Source organism: Geotrypetes seraphini, chromosome 8 (genome assembly GCF_902459505.1).
Source record: "Geotrypetes seraphini chromosome 8, aGeoSer1.1, whole genome shotgun sequence".
Taxonomy (NCBI): domain Eukaryota; kingdom Metazoa; phylum Chordata; class Amphibia; order Gymnophiona; family Dermophiidae; genus Geotrypetes; species Geotrypetes seraphini.
Window position 1 is genome coordinate 7,581,129 of NC_047091.1, and position 21,705 is coordinate 7,602,833.

At 47.8% G+C, this 21,705-nt stretch overlaps 1 protein-coding gene and 1 long non-coding RNA gene across 3 annotated transcripts in view; one reads left to right on the top strand and one right to left on the bottom strand.

The window, feature by feature from the left end:
- LOC117365180 overlaps nt 1-17,035 on the top strand; it is a 39,651-nt gene extending 22,616 nt beyond the window's left edge. The window contains exons 2-3 of the long non-coding RNA XR_004540372.1: nt 540-825; nt 16,602-17,035. This is a non-coding gene — a long non-coding RNA (uncharacterized LOC117365180). The remainder of the gene's footprint in view (nt 1-539; nt 826-16,601) is intronic.
- ASAP3 (ArfGAP with SH3 domain, ankyrin repeat and PH domain 3) overlaps nt 1-21,705 on the bottom strand; it is a 78,824-nt gene that overhangs the window by 10,269 nt on the left and 46,850 nt on the right. For both annotated transcript variants that reach the window (XM_033955248.1, XM_033955247.1), the window contains exons 14-23: nt 19,131-19,309; nt 17,549-17,682; nt 13,656-13,750; nt 12,947-13,127; nt 7,726-7,811; nt 7,059-7,174; nt 6,283-6,350; nt 5,746-5,853; nt 3,993-4,197; nt 527-788 (exon numbers count right to left, since the gene is read on the bottom strand). In XM_033955248.1, the coding sequence (XP_033811139.1) occupies nt 527-788; nt 3,993-4,197; nt 5,746-5,853; nt 6,283-6,350; nt 7,059-7,174; nt 7,726-7,811; nt 12,947-13,127; nt 13,656-13,750; nt 17,549-17,682; nt 19,131-19,309 (1,434 nt within the window). The remainder of the gene's footprint in view (nt 1-526; nt 789-3,992; nt 4,198-5,745; nt 5,854-6,282; nt 6,351-7,058; nt 7,175-7,725; nt 7,812-12,946; nt 13,128-13,655; nt 13,751-17,548; nt 17,683-19,130; nt 19,310-21,705) is intronic.

The window sequence follows — 21,705 nt, forward strand, 5'->3', positions numbered from 1 at the left end:
ATGAGATTTTCCCAGTTTACCTGCATAGAGAATACCGCGTAGAGAGGGGAAGGATAGTTTATATCTTTGGGCGGGTCTGGTGGAGTCAGGACTCGAGGAGTTAAAGGATAGTGGGATTAGGGGAGGAAGGATGCCGTGAATGATCTTAAAAGCCAGGCAGGAGCATTTGAAATGGATTCTGGAAATCACTGGGAGCCAGTGAAGATTGGACAGGAGTTGGGGAGACATGGTCAGATTTGCGTTTTGCAAAGATCAACTTGGCTGCAGTATTCGGGATAAGCTGGAGTCTTTGAAGACTTTTTTTTTGTTAGGCATAAGTAAATGGCATTGCAGTAGTCAAGTTTGGAGAGGATGATGGATTGGACGAGGACGGCGAAATGTTACATTGTGATTTCATATGTTTTCAAATATTTTGCACAGCTTAATAAAGACCTCTTTTTAAATTTTTTTTTTTTTTAAGAAAGTTTTAGAATTCTGTTTTTTGGTTTTTAATTGAACCTTCTTTTCTCTCTATGATTTTTCCTACCTGAATGGAACAGGAAATGAGTGTGCCTGCTCCAGAGTCACACTGCAGATCTGGTTCAGCACCTGACTGGGCTCGGACTTGCGACGCTGGAGGCCGGCGCTCGTCTCGGATTGCATTTCCCAGGAGGCTGTGCTGCGGACTTCCATGGGGGTCTTAAAATCAAGCGGATGCTGCTCTAGAGTGTCAGGAGCACTAGAAGAGGATAGCTGATGCAGGACAGTGCCCCCTGGTGGAGCAGAGGGCTGTGCCATCTCTGAACGACCTAGAAAGAGAAAAGCATGGAAAATGATTGCACTGAGGTATTGTTTAGTTTTGCATGCTGTGGTACCTTTCACTGTGCCAACACAAAAAACAGTGGTAATCTCCTAAATAAAGAGGAACCGAGTCAGAACCAGTGGGGCATGCACCATCTGCCACTCCAGTTGCAATGGAGAAAAGGAAGTGCGATTATTAATCATCACTGCTAAGAATTAGGGTGTCAGGTCAAAAGCGCGCCGGGACAAAGGAGCACGCAGACAATTGAGCGCAGTGCGGAGGCGCGCGCTGAAGAAAATTACTGTTTTTACAGCTCCGACGGGGGGGGGCGAGGGGGGAACTCCCCCACTTTACTTAATAGAGATCGTGCCACATTGTGGGGGCGTTGTGGGGGGTGTGGGGGGTTGTAACCCCCCACATTTTACTGAAAACTTAACTTTTTCCCTGTTTTTAGGGAAAAAGTTAAGTTTACAGTAAAATGTGGAGGGTTACAACCCCCCAAACCCCCCAACGCCGGCGCGATATCTATTAAGTAAACTGGGGGGGCTCCCCAACAACCCCTCCCCCGTCAGAGCTCCTAAAAACTGTAATTTTCTCCGGCGCACATCTCCGTCTTGCTCTCAGTTATCGGCGCGCGCCTTTGTCTTTCGCCGAGTTGTCTATGAACCAGAATTAGTCACAAATGGTGGTCTCCTTCAGAAATGAGAAGGGACCTCCCCTCCCACTGTATACAATCAAAATACTGACACCATTTCTGGTTAACTTTTGCTTTCAAGATGTGCCATGCGGGGTCAGACCAAACGTCCATTGAGCCCAACATCCTGTTTCTAACAGCAACAAATCAGTCACAGAAATTCCTGACCAGATCCCAAAGAGCAGGTCCATTCCTTCCTACTCCCATGGGAGGGGTCTTAAACAGTGTGGACCAATCAGAGCCTCAGGCCCCTCCCTAGTGCATCCCAAGATGCACCGGGGAGGGGAAGGCCCATTTAAACGATGCAGCAGCCGGAAGGAGGATGGCCACGTCCCTTTGGGTCATCAGTTTTGAGGTAAGGGGGAGGGGGGGTCTTTACTAAATGGAGTAGCGGTCGGGTCAGGTCGTGGCGGGTAGTTTAGTGCAACAGGCGAGAGTGGGCATCTCTCCTGCTGCAGGGGGGGTCACGGCCAGGATTTTAGGGCAGCGGGAGAGTGTGGGCATCTCTCCCGCTGTTGTATTGTTGGTTATTTTTAACAGCGTTTTAGCTGCGAATCTTCGCCGCTGTCCCCCGAACTGTTTTGCATGCGCGATTTTTTAAGAATGTCTCTGTTTTTTTTAGATTTGGTATCAAAAAGGCTGCGTTAGCAGACCGTCGTTTTTTAACGCAGGTTTTTGAGAAGCCTGGCCTCAGTCCCAGGGTTACTAGATCACTTTCTCTAAGTCCACCCCTTAAAAGCTGTCCCATTCCCGTAAAGAATACATTTTTTTTCCCAGGAATAATGCTGGCTACAGAAACATCGCACTGCGACTTTAACCGATGAAGACTGACTCCCCCCATCCCTTTTACTAAAGTGCGCTATGCTTTTTAGCGTGCGATAAATATTAGCGTGCGCTAATCACGCACTAAACGCTAACGCATGCATGTTATCCTATGGACGCGTTCGCAGTTAGCGTTGATTTAGCGCGCTAAAAAGCTTAGCGCACCTTAGTAAAAGAGGGCCTGAGTGTATTTAGAAACATGATATTATTACCCGCCAGCAATGATTTGATAAACCAAATAAATGCTTAATTAAAAAAAAAAAAAAAAAAGCACAAAAGAGAAATGTACATATAGAAGGGTATGTGTCTATGCTCCCTCTGTTGAACAGGCAAAGACTTCTCCCTCCCCCCACCCCCACCCCCACTTCCGGTTCACCACAGTGATATTTTATTTATTGAATTAATTAATTTTCTATCTTGTCCTCCCCAAGAGCTCAAAACGAGTAACAGGTTGACATACATAATAGAGAATGACACGGTGGATGTTACCAGTAGCCGCGGGTAACCCGCCAAAATGGTGGAGGGGGGGGAAAGGTGCTCACCACAGGTACGGGGACAAGGCCATCCACCGCCCCGTGAAGCGGTGAATGGCCTTGTCCCCGCATTTAAGGGAGGGAACGTGCGCGGTCACCGATCGCCCGCAGCCCCCCTCCCTCCTTCCTACCTACCCACCCGAATCTCTCCATCTTCCATCGTCCCCCTTACCTTCGCGGCGTGTTTTAAGGTTGCAGACTTGTTGAAAGCCGCCGGAGCGTACGTGTAGTCGCGTGCGTGTGTGGGCAGAAGCTTTTCCTCTGACGCAACTTCCGGTTGCGTCAGAGAAGCTTACGCCCACACACGGATGCAACTGCACGCGCACTCCGGCGGCTTTTCACAAGTGTGAAACCTTAAAACACGCCGAGAAGGTAAGGGGGAGGAGGGAGATGCACGGACCGTGTGAGGGGTGCCGAAGGGCAGTGAGGTGGCGAGAGAGAACGGTGGATGCTGCGGGGACGGGGCGGTGAAGGGGATGGCGGGGACGGGGTGGTGAAGGGGACGGTGGTCCGGTGACAGGGCAGTGACGGGGACAGAATTTTTCCCCGTGTCATTCTCTAATACATAATATACCGTGTACAGGTTACAATTTGCCACAGTTATAGAGCAAGGTTCTCTGATTTGTGATTAAATATGTCAGATTTAAAAGGTTTATCCTGCCAGAGCGTGTATTAGACATGGCTGGGGCCCAAGGCAGAAATACGGGAGGGGACCCCCAAAGCCCATTACTAGGCTATGCTGCCTTCAGCTTCTAGCAGACGTAGGGTTCTCTCTGGTAGGGCAGTTGCCCTGGTTGCGCTCCCCTAACAAACGAACAGAGAAAGCTTCGCCTTATAATAGCAACAACACAGAAGAGAAAGGCAAGGGAGACGGTCCTTCCAACCCAGCAAAAAGTCTTTATTCTTCACAAATACGGTCCCAACAAGGATCCAAGTTTCAGCATCTCTGAACGCCTTCCTCAGGGGACGCCAGAAAACATATAAAACATGGGATGGACTTATAGAACACATCTGGATCACCCCTGGAACCCTTCTTAATAATCGACATTACATGAGGTGGGCTGGAGGGGGGAAACATCACGCTCTCCTCCTCCCCCACTAAAGTGATTTGTGAAAACCAGGATCTGGACTCCCTATGCGTTTCTGCTTCTGACAGGTTTACCTCTTCCTGGGTTTTTGACGGGGAGCGGTGGAGGCATTCCCTCACTCCAGGACCGCTGCGGGGTGGGCCGGGATGGCACAAGAACAGTTTCGTAGGTCTGGTTGCTGATCCCCGTGCAGCTCCACCGATGCTGGGGAGGCGCTGTGGATTTGCCTACATGCTGGGGGTAGATCGTGGTCTTGAAGGATCTGTGTAGGGGGCTGATCTACAAAAATAGAAGGCAAAAATCCATTCAGTGGATGTAGCGTAGCTTATCATAATGATGATAATGCATTCTACTGAGTATGAAGAATGAATAAAAAAATTTATTATGACATACACATTGATAAACAAAATATTTCATCTTTTTTAAAACAATCCCTCTTTACATATGCACATTATTGTGTTGTGAGAAAGACTAGCTGGAAAGTGGGCCTCTTCTCCCTTGAAAAGAGGAGACTGAGAGGGGACATGATTGAAATATTCAAGATAATGAAGGGAATAGGCTTAGTAGATAAAGATAGATTGTTCACCCTCTCCAAGGTAGAGAGAACGAGAGGGCACTCTCTAAAGTTAAAAGGGGATAAATTCCATACAAACGTAAGGAAGTTCTTCTTCACCCAGAGAGTGGTGGAAAACTGGAACGCTCTTCCGGAGGCTGTTATAGGGGAAAACACCCTCCAGGGATTCAAGACAAAGGTAGACGAGTTCCTGCTGAACTGTAGCGTATGCAGGTAGGGCTGGTCTCTGTTGGGGCACTGGTCTTTGACCTAGAGGCTGCTGGACACGATGGACCACTGGTCTGATCCAGCAGCGGCAATTCTTATGTTCTTATGTAGTTGCCGTACAGTGAGAGATTAGAGAAACTGGGCCTCTTCTCCCTTGAAAAGAGGAGACTAAAAGAGGACATGATCGAAACATTCAAGATATTGAAGGGAATAGACTTAGTAGATAAGGACAGGTTGTTCAGCCTCTCCAAGGTAGGGAGAACGAGAGGGCATTTTCTAAAGTTGAAAGGGGATAGATTCTGTATGAACATAAGGAAGTTCTTCTTCACCCAGAGAGTGGTAGAAATCTGAACAAAAGAATTGCCGCTGCTGGGTCAGACCAGTGGTCCATCGTGTCCAGCAGTCCACTCGCGCGACGGCCCCCAGGTCAAAGACCAGTGCTCTAAATCAGTGGTTCCCAACCCTGTCCTGGAGGAACACCAGGCCAATTGGGTTTTCAGGCTAGCCCTAATGAATATGCATGAAGCAAATTTGCATGCCTATCACTTCCATCATATGCAAATCTCTCTCATGCATATTCATTAGGGCTAGCCTGAAAACCCGATTGGCCTGGTGTTCCTCCAGGACAGGGTTGGGAATCACTGCTCTAAATGAGTCCAGCCTCACTTGCATACGTTCCAGTTTAGCAGGAACTTGTCCAACTTTGTCTTGAATCCATGAAGGGTGTTTTCCCCTATAACAGACTCCGGAAGAGGCTGTTATAGGGGAAAGCACCCTTCAGGGATTCAAGAAAAGGTTATATAAGTTCCTGCTGAACCAGAACGTACGCAGGTAAGGCTAGACTCAAATAGGGTACTGGTCTTTGACCTGAGGGCAGCCGCGTGAGTGGACTGCTGGACACGATGGACCACTGGTCTGACCCAGCAGCGGCAATTCTTATGTCCTTAAATGGCAGAGTCCAGCATCTCGTAGTGTTTCCCAGAACGAATGTCCTATTGCCAACCCCAGCACCCCCCTCCAGAAAGGCTCATACCCCAGAGACTTACCCTCTGGTCCGGATCCTCCTCACTGTCGTAGGTATCCTCGACCTGTGTATCCCAGTCATAATCGACATGTACCTGTATGTTGAACTTCCCCGCCTGGGCTTGCTCCAGCTGAAATCCAAAACCATTCCCCCAAAAAAGGGATTTTTTTTGCTGAGAAGACACCGAATATCCTTCCTTGACTTCCCAGTTCTTCATCCATCACTCTATAAAACACCCAAGGGCCCGTACAGCGCATCCAAGAGGGGTATTCCCATATTGTGGACCTTGGCTCTCCCCATTCAACAACCCAGGTAAAACTGCCAGCAGATGTCGAGATACAGAATCAGAGAACCGAGCATTCATTGAAGATAGATGTGGGGCCATCTCTCTCTACCCAGCTCTCCAGCTTCCTCCTTTCGCCACTAGTGGGCTCCCTCCCTCTCTCTGCAACGAATACTCTATCTGTAACAAACCTGACCAAGGAACGGAGGGGATCTCCTTCCTCTTTGCCAAAAAGCTGACTGCACCTAAGAAAGGACAAATAAGGTTTGTATTTACCAATTCTTCACATTCTGTGTGTTTCTTCTTCCTTGCGATGTTCAGAGCTGTGTCACCCGCTGCGTTCACTAGACCCAGAAGCAGAAATGGAGGATGATCAGTTACTGGGCAGTTTAATGCAGAATACAAATGGCCGTGAGATGGCATAGAGAGCCAAAGAGCAGTGCGAGTAGTGGCAGTGCATACACACGATGCCCTGTCCTAGGGTCAATCGGGTACAGCCACACTCTGCATGAACGTACACACACACACACACACACGCAGCCTCCACCGCAGCAGCAAGCTTCCCTTGTAGGGTTACCAGACGTCAAGATTTCCCCCGATGGGTTTTGAAAAGCATTGAAATCAGGGCCGCGTCTGGAGGGCATCTACCCATGCGTGGACATGATGCGGTGACATCCTACGCACAGTGACGTCATCGCATCTGCGTAGATGCCCTTCAGATGCAGCCCAAAGAGAAGAGGTTTGTTGGGGGGGCAGAATGGGGCGGGGCCACAAGTCCTCTTTTCCTGCAGAAATCTGGTAACCCTATTCCCTTGGGCACATGTACACACAGACCCCCCCCCCCCACTATGAGACACAACAGTGCAAGCATCTTGGCATGGTTTGCGCGTTTAGGCTCTCTGCTGCAGAAATAGCCCTTAACATTTCAAAAATGCTTCAACCTATAGTCCTGTCCGTCTCTCATCATCCACCTCTGCTCCCCTCACCATGCAGACATATGCGAGCCCAAGATCCCTATATTTCAGCCAGGGCCCAGCCCCCAGTCTTCCTACCTAGGTTAACGTCTGCCTTGCCTTTCAGCAGGAGCTTTAAGCAGTTGGGGTTGTTATACGAAGCACAGTAGTGGAGAGCCGTGTTCCCAGTCAGCGTTGCCCGGTCCAGAATTGCCCTGCAGAGATTAAAATGGGTAACCGTCTTCCCCACCACCGCTGCTCAACAGAATCAAACCAAGGCATAGGTTTCACTAAATTCAGCCTTCCTCCACGAGCAAGAAACTGGAAAAACCCTGAAGGTCTATTCACTGCAAATAAGGTTACCCACAGCAATGCACAAAAATATAATAATTAAAAAAAAAAAAAAAAAAAAGGATTATAATAAACCATGCAAAATACTAGCCTAGTCTTTAAAGCACTAGGTCGACAACTTGGCAAACCTGGTTCAAATCCTGCTGCAGCTCCTTGGGACTTGGAAAAGTCACTTACCCTCCACTGCTTCAGGTACACGACTGTGAACCCTCCAGGGTCAGGGAAATACTTACGAGTCCTTTTACTAAACTAAATGCTAATGCATCCATTAGATCTTATGGATGCGTTAGCGATTAGCGCGCCTTTGTCAAAGAGGGGATTAGTGTACCTGGATGTAACTGCCTTGAGCTATGGCTGAAAAAGTGTGAGCTAAATCCACATAAATATACTAATGAAACAACTAATCTGTCTTTACCCATTCTGGATGATAAAGTCAACCAATGGCAAAGATGATCTGTCAGTCAGGCGCACGGCCAGGTGCAAAGCAGTCTCCCCTTGATCCTGCCAAAACAAGAAATGCAATTAACTCTTGCTTCGTCAAGGTGGCATTCGGTATCTTATGCAAAGCTTCTATGGAAACCTGTCAACATATCCCATCAAAATTTATATAGACTGTAGACATTCACTGGTCAACCTATAACTCACCTTTGGGAGAAAAGCAGAACTGAATATGTGTAGAACTTGGGAAGGGATGGGAGGCTGAATTCTGGTTACTGTGCACTCATTTGATCTCTTTATCTTTATATAAAAATGTAAATACTGCCTCTTAGAGGCCAGCTCAGATATTACATGCTCTCTGCTGAAAGCCAGAGTGCCACCACCAGGGGAAGACAGACATTACAGCATGTGATAACTGAAATATTGCAATGGTGGCCACAGGTTTGCATTTTGCTTCTCCTCAGACATGCAAAACGATGATCTTGCATGCCAACACCAGCAAGGCCTTCAGAGGGAGATGTGGTGAAAGCACACTGAAATCTATTGCAAGAAAAGGCCACTTAAATACTGAAGAACCGACAACCCATAGCCAAACGTTGCATCTTCATGGGCCTGGTGCTAGCGTTCAAATCCTTACACGACATGACGCCGGGCTACGTGACAGCTAAGCTTTCTCCGTACGCGCCAAACCGGTCCCTCCGCTCCCGGGCAAAATTCTCCTCAAAACGTCCCCTGGTGGTGCCCTTCGACTGCAAACCACTAACCGACAGTCCTGCACCCACTTCATACCGAGCCACTGGCATCGACTGCCCCCACAGATCAGATCCCTCGAAGGACTCCTCAGCTTTAGAAAAGCAATAAAAACATACCTAAACCCCTGTCCTTGACTGATGGACTACAAAGAAATGTATATTGATACCAGAACCAGTATGTGGCACATAAGGAAAACTTTAACTATGGCAAATTGTAACCGTAAACTGTATATTACATATATTAATATTAGACCCCCCCTCGTGTCAGGTTAAGATAAAAACTTGTACTGAAATGGTGTATGTTTAACCTGTAACCCGTTCTGAGCTCTTTGGGGACAACGTGACAGAAAATGAATTTAATTAAGAACGGTGTGCCAGGCAGCCAGCGCTTCTGGGTCTGCAGTTGGCGTTCCAGAGATGATGTCTGGGAATGATGCCAACGTTTTGCAAATGCCCTCCTGTGAACAGCAGGTTCTGCCAGCGCTGTTGCTCAGAACATGAAAGCAGAAAGGGACAATGGAAGCCGGAAGAAGCTCGAGAACGGCAAAGCCAAACATACAAACCAGACTTTTGTGAAAAGCAGCTTCAAGCAGCCCGAATAATCATCAAAGATTCAGCTAGGAGAATTATTGGAAAGCTTTAACAGCTCTCAGAGTAGAAGACCTGTCGAGTGAGAGGTACATTTCTCTTAATCCTGCCCGGAGCTGTCTTAATACAGAAATGATCATTTATATATACCAACAATGAAACAATTAACGTTTTCATGCATAGGAACTCATGAGAGGAATGAAATTCCATCGCGTATACGTCAGCAAAGAAATTTGAATAATTCTAAAAGATTACTAAAATTATATTTATTTATCTGAATGAAATATGGGAACTGAGTATTCCATTGTATAATTGAGCGCTGGACGCTGATTAGTTTTGTAATTGTTTGTTTTATGGATGTTTTTTTATTTTATTATTTATGTACCGTCAAACCTTGGTTTACGAGCATAATTCGTTCCGGAAGCATGCTCGTAATCCAAAGCACTCGTATATCAAAGCGAATTTCCCCATAGGAAATAATGGAAACTCAGACGATTCGTTCCACAACCCAAAAACTTTACATACGTACTCGTATTGCAAGACCTCGCTCGTTTATAACAGTCACTACACTCCTGCAGCATCAGAGAGAGAGAAGAACCATCGGCTCAGTTGTGATGTGTGTATACTGTATGTACTCGTATTGTAAGACCTCGCTTGTTTATAACAGTCACTACACGCCTGCAGCGTCAGAGAGAGAGAGAACCAACGGCTCAGTTGTGATGTGTGTATACTGTATGTACTCGTATTGTAAGACCTTGCTTGTTTATAACAGTCACTACACGCCTGCAGCGTCAGAGAGAGAGAGAACCATCGGCTCAGTTGTGATGTGTGTATACTGTATGTACTCGTATTGTAAGACCTTGCTTGTTTATAACAGTCACTACACGCCTGCAGCGTCAGAGAGAGAGAGAACCAACGGCTCAGTTGTGATGTGTGTATACTGTATGTACTTGTATTGTAAGACCTTGCTTGTTTATAACAGTCACTACACGCCTGCAGCGTCAGAGAGAGAGAGAACCATCGGCTCAGTTGTGATGTGTGTATACTGTATGTACTTGTATTGTAAGACCTTGCTTGTTTATAACAGTCACTACACGCCTGCAGCGTCAGAGAGAGAGAGAACCATCGGCTCAGTTGTGATGTGTGTATACTGTATGTACTCGTATTGTAAGACCTTGCTTGTTTATAACAGTCACTACACGCCTGCAGCGTCAGAGAGAGAGAGAACCATCGGCTCAGTTGTGATGTGTGTATACTGTATGTACTCGTATTGCAAGACCTCGCTCGTTTATAACAGTCACTACACGCCTGCAGCGTCAGAGAGAGAGAGAACCATCGGCTCAGTTGTGATGTGTGTATACTGTATGTACTCGTATTGTAAGACCTTGCTTGTTTATAACAGTCACTACACGCCTGCAGCGTCAGAGAGAGAGAGAACCATCGGCTCAGTTGTGATGTGTGTATACTGTATGTACTTGTATTGTAAGACCTTGCTTGTTTATAACAGTCACTACACGCCTGCAGCGTCAGAGAGAGAGAGAACCATCGGCTCAGTTGTGATGTGTGTATACTGTATGTACTTGTATTGTAAGACCTTGCTTGTTTATAACAGTCACTACACGCCTGCAGCGTCAGAGAGAGAGAGAACCATCGGCTCAGTTGTGATGTGTGTATACTGTATGTACTTGTATTGTAAGACCTTGCTTGTTTATAACAGTCACTACACGCCTGCAGCGTCAGAGAGAGAGAGAACCATCGGCTCAGTTGTGATGTGTGTATACTGTATGTACTCGTATTGCAAGACCTCGCTCGTTTATAACAGTCACTACACGCCTGCAGCGTCAGAGAGAGAGAGAACCATCGGCTCAGTTGTGATGTGTGTATACTGTATGTACTCGTATTGCAAGACCTCGCTCGTTTATAACAGTCACTACACGCCTGCAGCGTCAGAGAGAGAGAGAACCATCGGCTCAGTTGTGATGTGTGTATACTGTATGTACTCGTATTGTAAGACCTTGCTTGTTTATAACAGTCACTACACGCCTGCAGCGTCAGAGAGAGAGAGAACCATCGGCTCAGTTGTGATGTGTGTATACTGTATGTACTTGTATTGTAAGACCTTGCTTGTTTATAACAGTCACTACACGCCTGCAGCGTCAGAGAGAGAGAGAACCATCGGCTCAGTTGTGATGTGTGTATACTGTATGTACTTGTATTGTAAGACCTTGCTTGTTTATAACAGTCACTACACGCCTGCAGCGTCAGAGAGAGAGAGAACCATCGGCTCAGTTGTGATGTGTGTATACTGTATGTACTCGTATTGCAAGACCTCGCTCGTTTATAACAGTCACTACACGCCTGCAGCGTCAGAGAGAGAGAGAGAACCATCGGCTCAGTTGTGATGTGTGTATACTGTATGTACTCGTATTGCAAGACCTCGCTCGTTTATAACAGTCACTACACGCCTGCAGCGTCAGAGAGAGAGAGAACCATCGGCTCAGTTGTGATGTGTGTATACTGTATGTACTCGTATTACAAGACCTCGCTCGTTTAGAACAGACACTACACTCCTGCAGCGTCAGAGAGAGAGAAGAACCATCGGCTCAGTTGTGACGAGTGTATACTGTATGTACTTGTATTGCAAGACCTTGCTTGTATATCAAGTTAAAATGTAATCAAATGTTTTGCTTGTCTTGCAAAACGCTTGCAAACCAAGTTCCTTGCAGTCCAAGGTTTTGCTGTGACCCACTTTGTATAAGGCAGGATACAAATGAATAAACTAGAAAGAGCTCTGCCTATCCCATCCTGCACTTCTGAACAGCCAACCAGCAACCTTGTCTTGCAAAATTCCGATCCAAGGTCAAAACGTTTCTTTTCAAGGACGTGTACAGCAGCGGAGGTCTCTCTTCTTCTTTGCACGTGGACTGATCCATTAGCAGAGAATAGCAAACGCTTCGTCAGACGCGATCCCTCCCCTCTCGTGCTTTCCAATCTCCCCCCTCTTCACTTTTTGTTTTATTTTTATCTCGATGTATTTCATCTACTAAGGCGCGCTAACCGATTGAGGGAAGGCGCCCGTTATACTCTATGGGTGCCTTAGCATTTAGCACATGCTAAATCGCCTTAGGTCCTCTTTTACAAATTAGCGCACACGAAACGATAACGCGTCCATAGACTAACATGCACGCCTTGGCGTTTAATAATAATAATAATAGTTTATTTTTATATACCGCCAAACCATCAGATCTTGGCGGTTTACACAATAGTAATTACAGCAAGTAATTAAAATACAGGATCCAAATAACAATGTCTTATAAAAGAAAATAACAGAATTCAATAAAAGATACTGACTAACAAAATACAACCCTAACTTATTCAAAGTAAAAAAATGCATAATACAAATTATTTATACTAAGATAGATAAGAAACTGTAAAATAATAAAAAATCTGCTTACCATAATCATTTTGAAATCAATTAAATATTGTATTGTTTAAATAGATAAGTTTTAAAATCTTTCCGAAATTGATAATAAGTGAGGGCTGAAGTAATAAGAGCATTCAATTAATAATGCATCTTAGTAAAAGAGGGGGTTAGTAAAAGGACCCCCCCAATGTTCTTTCCCTCTGACTATATCTGTCCCTGTCAGTTCTGAAGCCCCCAATTTCTTTTTCATTCATCTACGTCATTGTTTTTAATTTATCTTTTCTTCAATGTTTTACTTAAGTTTACTTTTATAAATTTTATTGCAAAACTGTCCAGCTAATGCCTGATAAGACGGTATATCACATGGAAACGTGTCTTGACCTAATGCACCCTCGCTTTTGAAATAGTCTTTCCACCTCAGGTGCTGAACTTACCTGCCCCTCTTGGGTCGGTAAAGGTTTGGTCAGATCCCAACCCTCTGCAAACGCCTTCAGCAAGGCCAGCAGGTCATGGTTCTGGATGGCTTCCCAAACGCGGCGAGATTCAGCCCAGCTCTCCTTCTCGACGTACTTATGGTCCACATATTTAGCTACGATGTATGCCTTTCGTGCGCTCCTGTGGGAGGAGGGGGAGGGGGAGAGGGGAAGAACAGTTCACTTAGAGCATGGGGATGAAATATTGTGCTCAGCTTCCCACCTGCCATCAGGTATTCCCTTTCTTGCTCACCTCCATCCATTCTCTTTCTATCTTTCACATCTCCCCCCCCCCCCCCACTCCAACACCGTTTCTCAGTGCTTTTCTGGGACAGCCGGTTTCTCTAAGTAACTCTCAGGGAATGGGAGAGAGGTACACAAGCCAAAAATTCAGTTTGCGCTTAGCCTTTTTTTTCCCACAATTTTCATACGCTGACCAGTTCATTTCACATAAGTCGAAATACGAGGACATTCAGGGACTTTGAATGACTCCTTATCTTCACTAATGACTGAAGAAATCAGAGTTCCAAAGAATCAACCTCCAGAACCTGTACTCACACCTTCACTGCATTAAACACAAACTCACTGGACATTTTACCTCCTGAGTGGTACACAACGCGTCTCCTACCCCCAACACAAACCCTAGCTACAGTTAGTCCAACACACTTACATGTCACTGCTGGGCAAGGGTTTTACACAGGTCTGGGCAGGAATTCCAGCCTCCAAGATCTCATTAAACTTTGCATTTCCAATACTCACTGCCAGCTGCGAGGGAGGAATGAAAAAAAACCCAATAGCGGGCATTAGTGAAATTAGTGAAGACGGCAAAAGGTTTCAGAGATAGTTGCCCTGGGGCTCATGCTTGCCCACATCTGAAGACATAGCCCGCTGGTGGGCTTTGGGAGGTGTTTTGACTTAAGAGTGCCCTCTAGAGGGCCAAAATGTCCTAAAGTCACCCTACAGCAGTGGTCTCAAACACACGGCCCGGGGGCCACATGCGGCCCGCCAAGTACTATTTTGAGGCCCTCGGCATGTTTATCATAATCACAAAAGTAAAATAAAACAATTTCTTGATTATATGTCTCTTTAGCTATAAATTACAATATTATTATTAAAACTTAGCCAAAAGGAAAGATTTGTAAATTATAAAGAGTTTTACCTCATGCAAAATTGTCATTAACTGTTTTTTTCTGCGGCCCTCCAAGTACCTACAAATCCAAAATGTGGCCCTGCAAAGGGTTTGAGTTGGAGACCACTGGCCTACAGCACAAATGTCCTAAAGTCACCCTACCTCCTATACATCCAGCACCAAAGAACTCACCACAAACTTTGCACAGTCAAAAGCTTCTCTTTATTCTAGTTAGAATATGCACACACACATTTAATAGAGAAAAAAATGTTATGCAGAAATAACATAAGAACATAAGAAGTTGCCTCCGCTGGGTCAGACACGAGGTCCATCGTGACCAGCAGTCCGCACCCACGGCGGCCCATCAGGCCCATGACCTGTAATGTGATCCTTCTCTAATCCCTTTTATCCTTCTATCTATACTCTGTCTAAGACCTATCTTTACCCCTATTTGTATCCTTCAATCCTCCTATCGTTCATGAATTTATCCAAACCTTCCTTGAACCCCCGTAGTGTACTCTGTCCTATCACAACCTCCGGAAGCGCATTCCAGGTGTCCACCACCCTCTGTGTAAAGAAGAACTTCCTAGCATTGGTTCTAAAAATTGTCCCCTTTCAGCTTCTCTGAGTGCCCCCTGGTGCTTGTGGTTCCCAATAATCGGAAGAATCTGTCCCTTTCCACCCTCTCTGTGCCCTTCATGATCTTGAAAGTCTCTGTCATGTCTCCTCTGAGTCTCCTCTTTAGATAGAATAGGTAGCGATTATACAGCCTAACTTAATAATTCCAAAGTTCTAAGGATAACTAGAACTTTGGAATAACTAACTTAATAATTCCAAAGTTCTAAGGATAACTAGAACTTTGGAATAACTAACTTAATAATTCCAAAGTTCTAAGGATAACACACTTTAAGAGGAAACAGAACAGGATTAACAGACACAGAAAGAGAAGTTCGGAGTTTGTACTTCTGGGGAGAAAGAGTTTAAAAAAAAAAACCCCACTCTGACCTCCAGATCGGACAAACTAGGGAATGCACAATACTTAACGATCATCAAGAAATCGATCGGATCAGATTCCCCGACCCGATGCACAAAACTGCTGTCTGAGTGTTTTTCCCTTCGATCGCCCATTTTCCGACCTGATCCATGCAAATTAGTAAAACCCCCCCATGCAAAATGGCCAAGCGATCGATGCGCTAACATTGCTTGACTATTTAGCATCGGGTTTTAACGATCGTAAAACCCGATTGCTCTAGTCCTGGGAGTTAGGCCTAAAGGGTTCAAGTGAGGAAATCATGGTTATTTATTGTAGCAACTTAAAAATGTAGGATTGTTACAAACAGAACGGATGCCAAGGAAAGGAAAAAAAGATTTTACTTCAAAGGAACAGAAAAAATAAAGAAGTGCCTGCTTATTTGCATTCTCTAGAGCAGGGTTGCCCAAATCCAGTCCTCGAGATCTACTGGCAGGCCAGGTTTTCAGGATATCCACAGTGAATATGCATGAGAGAGATTTGCATACCAAGAAGGCAGTGCAGGCAAATCTTTCTCACACATATTCATTGTGGATATCCTAAAAACCTGGCCTGCCAGTAGATCTCGAGGACCGGACTTGGGCAGCCCTGCTCTAGAGGCCCATTTGTTTAATCTTGTCCTTCAAGGTTCAGTGCATCTGTCTTGCAAAGCAAACATTTCACCCTTTCCCACTAGGGGGCAGTCTGTGTACACATTGGTTCTTCTCTGTGACAGAGTTTGCAAAAAGGAAACTACAGTGGTGCCTCGCATAACGGACGCCTCGCACAGCGAACGCTGCACATAACAAACTTTTTGTCTTGCTCCCTATAACGAACTTCGTTTCACACAACGAAGTCGCCCGAGGGGCCCGGGGGGGGGGGGGGGCGGAACTACTCTCGCCGCTTCCTAATGTGAGCCGGGAACAGCAGCACCCTCACCTTACCTCGGATGCCGAGTTTTCCGGCTTTCTTTTTCGGCCAGCCACACGCTTTCAGGGAGCAGCACATGCGCGCATGCTCTGTTGTTCAATCTTCTCCTCTGACGCAACCGGAAACCGGAAGTTGCAGGAGGAGAACATTGATCAACTCCAGCAGCTGCGCGTGCACAGCTTTTTGAGATCGTGCCGGGAGCCAGACCCGCTGATGCACAGCAGCAGTGAATATTGTGCAGTGGGAACTGACCCAGTTCCCGAAGTTCTTAGCCTCCTGCAGATCGTGCGGCTGGGTGAGGGAGAAGGCTGGCAGGCTCTGCATGTGAGGTGAGGTGGAGGGAGGGAAATGTAGGGCTGCAGAACGAATTATTTTGTTTTACATGTATTCTTATGGGAAAACGCGTTTCACACAACGAACGTTTCACATAACAAACTTGCTCCTGGAACGGATTAAGTTCGTTGTGTGAGGCACCACTGTATATGTCTGAAATATATCTCTGAACAAAATTAAGAAAGTAAAGAAGTTAAGTATTTTATTTCCAACAGAGGCCCTTCCAAATTTCTGCCTTGGGCCCAGCATGTTGAATGCTGGCCCTGCAAAGGGCTGCAGGCCATGAGGAAGTAGGAAGCTGTTTTCTCCTGGTTTGGAAACACAAGCAACGCTGGATGACCCTCAGGACCTGTTTCCCATTGAAAGAGTGCAGATGCCTACGATCACCATTTCCCTTCTAACCTGCAAGTTTGTTATTTGAACCTGGATTTCAGTTGGGAAGATTTTCTCCTGCTCTTGAAATTTTCTCACCCACGCAGTGTGTACGATTTAGTTTGCTTTTAGTTATTAATCCAAGAGCTTTCATATCTGGAAGACATCGCTGTCGAAACACGGACCGTGTTGGGTCCATAGCTCCCATATTTTGGGTCATATATTTTATGTGGATTTTTAAATTGTATTTTCAATAAAGCCTGCATCTTGAACATCACCATCGCCACAGTGTATTTTCTGCTGGACCTGTATTTTCTGTGGAGTCTTTAAGGGTCAATTTTTTGCTTGTGCTTCTGGAACATTTTCCACATCCTCACTCGCTACCATTACTCAGACTTCCCAATATTCGGTTGCAACATGTAAAGTGGCCTCTTTATTGCCACACGGGACAGTACTGCGTTAGCATAGGCTAAGTCCGGATTTTGCCACAGTTTAGTAAAAGGGCCCCCACTGGCCTTCATAGCAAGGATAATCTGAAATAAGTTAATACATGGCTTTTAACAGTGCCTCTTACTACCGGGCACACATTTAACAAGACTGAAGGATTAATATTATTTACTGTTCGTTATGTAACTCTTTCTTTGAATGTGGCTCACTCAACCCTGTTTCCAGCAGCTGGACAGCACTAGGTCATTTTGGGTCACAGCTGTTTGGGAACTGGCCAGTCTCAGTAGGGGAAGCTCTGTGAGAAGGTGGAGAGAGAGCCAGGGAGGAGGAGAAAGATATATACCAGCAGTTCCGAAGTGCTCAGCACATCCAGCGTGAGGGACTGGATGCGGGAGTAGTGTACGCCCAGCTCCCGATGGATCCCCGAGCACTCAATACAGGTCAGGATCCCCAAGTTGGTAGACAGCCAAGTGGGGTCTGGAAGGCAAAGACACAACATTAATGGTTTGGCGTGAATCCTTATCCCCTTCCAATCAGCTGCTTTCTCAAGGTTTGCGCCAGCCAGCAGCAGTGCCACAAGGCTGCAAAACGCGCCCTGCGTGACACGCCCCCATGTGCTGCCGTTGCATTCCTGCACCGCCCCCTTGTGGGAAGCTAAGGAATGGGGTGCACATAGCGGCCCTAAATCCCAAAAGTGTCAGCCAACCCGGAAGTAACAAAAATCTTCAGCCTTCCTCCAGCATGTAAGACACATCCACAAGGAAGCCCAACTTCCCAGGTCAGTCTGTCAAGACGCCATAATACTGTGAAATACAAGGTGAAAAGAAAAGAAAAAAAAGCCATCATTGCGGCAAAGAAACAGACACAAGCTTAGCAAGGGGAGCCAGTGGCAGAGTAAGCGGGGTGCGGGGAGGGTGGTCCACCCCGGGCACGGTCTCGATAGGGGCGCTGGCATCCAAACTCCTCTCCGCCCCCTCTTGCTCCTTTACGATCCCCAACACCACCACATGTGCACCCCTTCCCTCGTGCCTCTTTAATTTACCCTGGGCAAGGAGCATTACGAACTCGCCTCCCACTTCGGTGTCGCCTCTCTGACATCACTTCCGGGTCCCGCACCAAGGAAGTGACATCAGAGGGATAGCCAACATGACGCGTGCAGCAAATTCTTGAGGTTGCTCGCACCTGGAAATTTTTTTTTTTTTTAAATCTTTATTGATTTTCAAACTTCGATAGTGCAATACAAATGGTAAATCAGAAAAACTGCACAAAACACACTATTCACTATACAATTATTACATTGAACAATCATTTTCTCCCATCCTCATCTTCATTCTTAATATAATAATACATATGATGTGATTACAAATTATAAATAAATAATTTAACTATTCAAAATACAGTGGTACCTCGCTGTACGAGCGCCCCCCCTCCTCCCCCGCGATCCGGCATCCCCCCCGCGCACGACAATGACATCCCTTACCCCGACTGGGCACCAGTGCCGGTGCCCGAAGATCCTCCCTCTTCTGGTGCGGCCTGGGCTGGGCGGTGCGTCACAGATCCTCCCTCTTCTGGGCTGGGCCAGGCTGGACTGACTTTGAGCATTTGCGCATGCTCAAAGCCTTCTGGTCTCGCTCTCTCCGAGATTCTGAGTTGGCGGCGTGCCGTTGTCTCGCGCGATTTAGTCCCGTCACCCAGATCCCAAGTAGTAAAACAGATTCTATGCTGCTTATCCGAAGATTAAGCAGTGGATTTCCCCAAGCCATCTCAATAATGGCCTATGGACTTCTCTTTAAGGAAATTATCCAAGCCTTGTTTAAACCCCACTAAGCTAACTGATTTCACCACATTCTCTGGTAACGAATGTTCCCTGTTGCTTCTTTAGGGTCCTCACCCCTCAGTAAACCCATCTCCTATTCCTGGCCTACCTGGGGCGCCGCAGTCACAGCACTGCCTGTTTCCCGGCATGTTCTTCACCTCTGCAATGATGGTCTTAGTGAGCTCTTGCATGCCACCGTTTGTACCACCATTGTCCCCCTTGCTCAGCTCCCCCTTGAAAGCATTGTTGAGGGATTCATCCTTGCTGTTCTGCAGCACAGACACCCAACTGCAGACACAAAGAAAGGAAGAGAGGAGCAACGTAAGAATTGAAATATTGGGGTCAGACCAAAGGTCCAGTGCCCTGTTACTAACAAAGGCCAATCCAGGACACACGTTCCTGGCAGGATTCCAAAAAGTATATAACTGTATAGGAACTTGTCCTCCAGGAACTTGTTTCTATAAGTTACATCTGATGCGTTCAATATCTTCTCTCTTAGAGCCTTCATCACTTAATATTGTCATCCATTCTCTTATTATTGCTCATATAGACTCATCTTCAACTAATACAAAATACAGCTAAAAATTTAATCACTGGTAAATGGCATTATGATCATGTCGTCCCCTTTGCTAAAAGCTGCTCACTGACTTCCTGTAAACTACTGAATAGCATATAAGATACCGTATTTTCGCGGATATAACGCGCACCCGTGTAAAACGCGCACACGGGTATAGCGCTCAGAAATCACGATGATATGTACAAAAACTTTTGTATACCGCGCTCACGGGTATACCGCGCATGATGCCCGACGCTCCTTTCGCCCGCCCTGACTTTCCGTGCGCTGTCCCGACTCTCCGTTCACCCCCCCTGACTTCCGTGCACTGCCCTGACTTTCCGTGCGCTGTCCCGACTCTCCGTTCACCCCCCCTGACTTTCCGTGCACTGTCCCCCCTTGAAGTCCTGTCCCCCCTTGAAGGTCTGTCCCCATCCTGAAAGCCTGATGCCCCCCCCCCCGAAGTCCGATACATCCCCCCCCCCGGCAGGACCACTCGCACCCCCACCCCGAAGGACTGCCGACTCCCCAACAATATCGGGCCAGGAGGGAGCCCAAACCCTCCTGGCCACGGCGACCCCCTAACCCCACCCCGCTCTACATTACGGGCAGGAGGGATCCCAGGCCCTCCTGCCCTCGACGCAAACCCCCTCCCCCCAACGACCGCCCCCCCCCAAGAACCTCCGCCCGTCCCCCAGCCGACCCGCGACCCCCCTGGCCGACCCCCACGACACCCCCACCCGCCTTCCCCGTACCTTTGTGTAGTTGGGCCAGAAGGGAGCCCAAACCCTCCTGGCCACGGCGACCCCCTAACCCCACCCCGCACTACATTACGGGCAGGAGGGATCCCCGGCCCTCCTGCCCTCGACGCAAACCCCCCTCCCCCCCCAACGACCGCCCCCCCCAAGAACCTCCGACCGCCCCCCCAGCCGACCCGCGACCCCCACGACCCCCCACCCCCCTTCCCCGTACCTTTGGTAGTTGGCCGGACAGACGGGAGCCAAACCCGCCTGTCCGGCAGGCAGCCAACAAGGAATGAGGCCGGATTGGCCCATCCGTCCTAAAGCTCCGCCTACTGGTGGGGCCTAAGGCGCGTGGGCCAATCAGAATAGGCCCTGGAGCCTTAGGTCCCACCTGGGGGCGCGGCCTGAGGCACATGGTCGGGTTGGGCCCATGTGCCTCAGGCCGCGCCCCCAGGTGGGACCTAAGGCTCCAGGGCCTATTCTGATTGGCCCACGCGCCTTAGGCCCCACCAGTAGGCGGAGCTTTAGGACGGATGGGCCAATCCGGCCTCATTCCTTCGTTGGCTGCCTGCCGGACAGGCGGGTTTGGCTCCCGTCTGTCCGGCCAACTACCAAAGGTACGGGGAAGGGGGGTGGGGGATCGTGGGGGTCGGCCAGGGGGGTCGCGGGTCGGCTGGGGGGGCGGTCGGAGGTTCTTGGGGGGGGCGGTCGTTGGGGGGGGGGGGGGTTTGGGTCGAGGGCAGGAGGGCCTGGGATCCCTCCTGCCCGTAATGTAGTGCGGGGTGGGGTTAGGGGGTCGCCGTGGCCAGGAGGGTTTGGGCTCCCTTCTGGCCCGATATTGTCGGGAAGTCGGCGGTCCTTCGGGGTGGGGGTGCGAGTGGTCCTGCCGGGGGGGGGATGTATCGGACGTCGGGGAGTCGGCCGGGCAAGAGGGCTTGGGCTCCCTCTTGCTCCGATCGTGGATGCGGGTGCGGGTGGGAGCGCGTGCGAGCGGTCGTTCGGGGTGGGGGTGCGAGCGGTCCTGCTGGGGGGGTGAATCGGGCGTCGGGCGGGGTGGGAACTATGTTTAAAAACTTTTGTATACCGCGCTCAGGCATATAACGCGCGAGGGGTATGCGCGGTAGGTAAAAACGCGTATAACGCGCGCGTTATATCCGCGAAAATACGGTACTTCTGCTTTTTTGTAACATTATTTAATTCCCTATATTCCCACTAGAAAATTTACGTCCTTCCCAACATATCGTATTTTTTTGGACCATAAGACGCACCGGAACATAAGACGCGCCCACCTGTAGAGGAGGAAAAACAAGAAAAAAAAATTTGGTTCAGAATTTTTTTCTTCTTGGTTTTTCCTTCTCTACACGTAGGTGCGTCTGGTGGTCTGGTGC